This window comes from Berghia stephanieae, chromosome 13 (assembly GCF_034508935.2).
Source record: "Berghia stephanieae isolate SIO BIC M18660-M18661 chromosome 13, UCSD_Bste_1.3, whole genome shotgun sequence".
Taxonomy (NCBI): domain Eukaryota; kingdom Metazoa; phylum Mollusca; class Gastropoda; order Nudibranchia; family Aeolidiidae; genus Berghia; species Berghia stephanieae.
The window spans coordinates 33,900,736-33,903,235 of NC_088372.1; the positions used below are offsets into that span (position 1 = coordinate 33,900,736).

The following is a 2,500-nucleotide window of genomic DNA, read 5'->3' on the forward strand; positions in this document are numbered from 1 at the left end:
TTATCATAACTACTTTTTGTAATAAAAGCTGTGTACGTATCCCCCCCCCCCCACCCCACACCCCGTCCCCAATCGTTTCCAATCCACAGGCAATGGGTTAGTGGTACACCTGGTTGTCTATGAGAAAGACGGAGTATTTGGGAAGGTCCTGCCTCAACACGTGTACACCTTGTCTGGACAAACGTTTAAGAAATCGTTTGCTTGTCTACACAGTATACGACGTGTGTTCATGTTGGATTGCAGTAAAATATACATCAACAATGCTAAAGATACACACTGGAGGTAAGGAAGCACACACACACACACACACACACACACACACACATGAATACAACATACCCCTCTCACACACACAGGCACGCTATAAAGCGCCTTGAGCACGTTTAGTGGATATTGCCCTATATAAAGGCTCAATTGATAAAAAATTCTGCCGCATTGCAGTATGTACATCAGCAATGCTAAAGATTCACACTGGAGGAGTGGAAATACATACACAAACATACCCACTCTCTCTCTCTCTCTCTCTCTCTCTCTCTCTCTCTCTCTCTCTCTCTCTCACACACACACACACATTCACACTCTCAGAAGCCAGCATGCAGGACACTTCTGGATTGCAGTAAAATATACATCAACAACAAGTACTAAATGAAAAGAACTAATTTTAAGGGTTTTGTGCACATCTATCGTAGAATTTTCTTTTCTTAAAAAAAATAAAATTATCAAGGGCTCATTGGGGAGGGGGGAGGGGGGGGGTCGAGTTAGAGCAAATGCGAATATCGTGTATAAAGGGTTAATTTAATTATTCTTCCCAATGCGTTTCCCATCAGCCCCTTGGATCCAGAGCAGATAGTAGAGAATGCCACGTCCATGATAGGTACGGTGGATTACAACCTGGTTTGGTATAACTGTGAACACTTTGCTAAATGGTGTCGTTATGGAAGGGGACAGAGTGATCAGGTGAGAATCAAGTTGGTATCTTACTACCCTTTCTCTTACTACTCCTCTTCCTCCTCCTTGTTGTCATCCCCCTCTTTCTCCTCCCCCTCTGCCTTGACCTTTTTTCTTCTTCCACTCCTCCTCCTCCTCCCCTCTCGTTCTCCTTCCCCACCTTCTTCTCCTCCTCCTCCTCCTCCTCCTCCTTCTTCTTCTTCTTCTTCTTCTTCTTCTTCTTCTTCTTCTTCTTCTTCTTCTTCTTTACTACTACTACTACTACTACTACTACTACTACTACTACTACTACTACTACTACTACTACTACTACTACTACTACTACTACTACTGCTGCTGCTCCTGCTACTACTACTACTACTACTACTACTACTACTACTACTACTACTACTACTGCCACTACCACTATTATTACTACTACTACTACTACTACTACTACTACTACTACTACTACTACTACTACTACTACTACTACTACTACTGCCACTACCACTATTATTACTACTACTACTACTACTACTACTACTACTACTACTACTACTACTACTACTACTACTACTACCACCATTGCTACTAAAATTCTTTTCTTCTCAATCGATTTTCAGACAGATAACGCGTTATCTTCCATGAAGATGTGCGTTGCGTGATGACGACAACAACAAGAACAACAACAACAACATCATCATCATCATCATCATCATCATCATCATCATCATCAACAACAACAACGACAACAACCACAACAACAGCAACAATAAACAATAACGCTGATGTCGTGAAGCCAAAGTTAACGAATGATGCTGTAATGATGTGTTTTGACCTCCCAAACTGGCCAGGGGTCTTGTGTCGGTTTGAGGCGACTTCTATACAATTATTTATTTACTTACATTGAATCCTCTAAACTGGGGGAGAAGTTGCCAGGCTTTTCCACCAGCAAGGGTGGCAGCGAATCGGCTTCGGTCGAGAACTTGCCTGACGGCAAAATCGCTTTATCAGTGGGGACTTTCCACCTGTCCAACATGTACCCGTTGTGGTGAAGAGCCCGAAACCGCAGAGCATCTAGTCGAACGGTGTGTTGTTGTGACGAAGCTTCCGGGTGGGTTTGCGACGGTGCACGAGTGCGGTACGGAATTTGCTGATTGGGTCGATCGTCATAACATGGTAGTGTGAGCACCATTAGAATTAGAAGCTGCTGCTACAGACTTTTGCTGATAGTCCAGTCCAGACCTTGATTTCCTCCTTCCATGACCTTGTTGGCTGACCTCTGACCTTTTCCTTCCGATTTAATTTACCCTTCCTTTAAGAAATAAATAGCAATAGAAAATGGAAAGGAAGCGTCTGTTGTGGTTTATTCATCGTGTTTTATTGATAAAGGTGAAACCCGAAACGTTCGCATCATCTGTCTTCATTGTTGAATTGAAGCTTCCATTCAATTTTCTACTGTTATTTATTTCTTTGAACCTCAAGCAGCAACGTGTTGATTTCCTTTGAATGATGACGCCTTGTGTGTTCCGACTTGTACACATTTTGCCTCTTTAAAACAATCTAAATA

General features: G+C 42.4%; 1 protein-coding gene across 5 annotated transcripts in view; it reads left to right on the top strand.

The window, feature by feature from the left end:
* The window catches only part of LOC144958878 (phospholipase A and acyltransferase 2-like), a 7,855-nt gene that overhangs the window by 5,232 nt on the left and 123 nt on the right, over positions 1-2,500 (top strand). For all 5 annotated transcript variants that reach the window (XM_078891137.1, XM_078891135.1, XM_078891133.1 and 2 more), the window contains exons 3-5: positions 90-282; positions 828-957; positions 1,554-2,500. The exon at positions 1,554-2,500 is cut by the window's right edge and continues 123 nt beyond it. In XM_078891137.1, the coding sequence (XP_078747263.1) occupies positions 90-282; positions 828-957; positions 1,554-1,595 (365 nt within the window). In that variant the 3' untranslated portion in view covers positions 1,596-2,500. The remainder of the gene's footprint in view (positions 1-89; positions 283-827; positions 958-1,553) is intronic.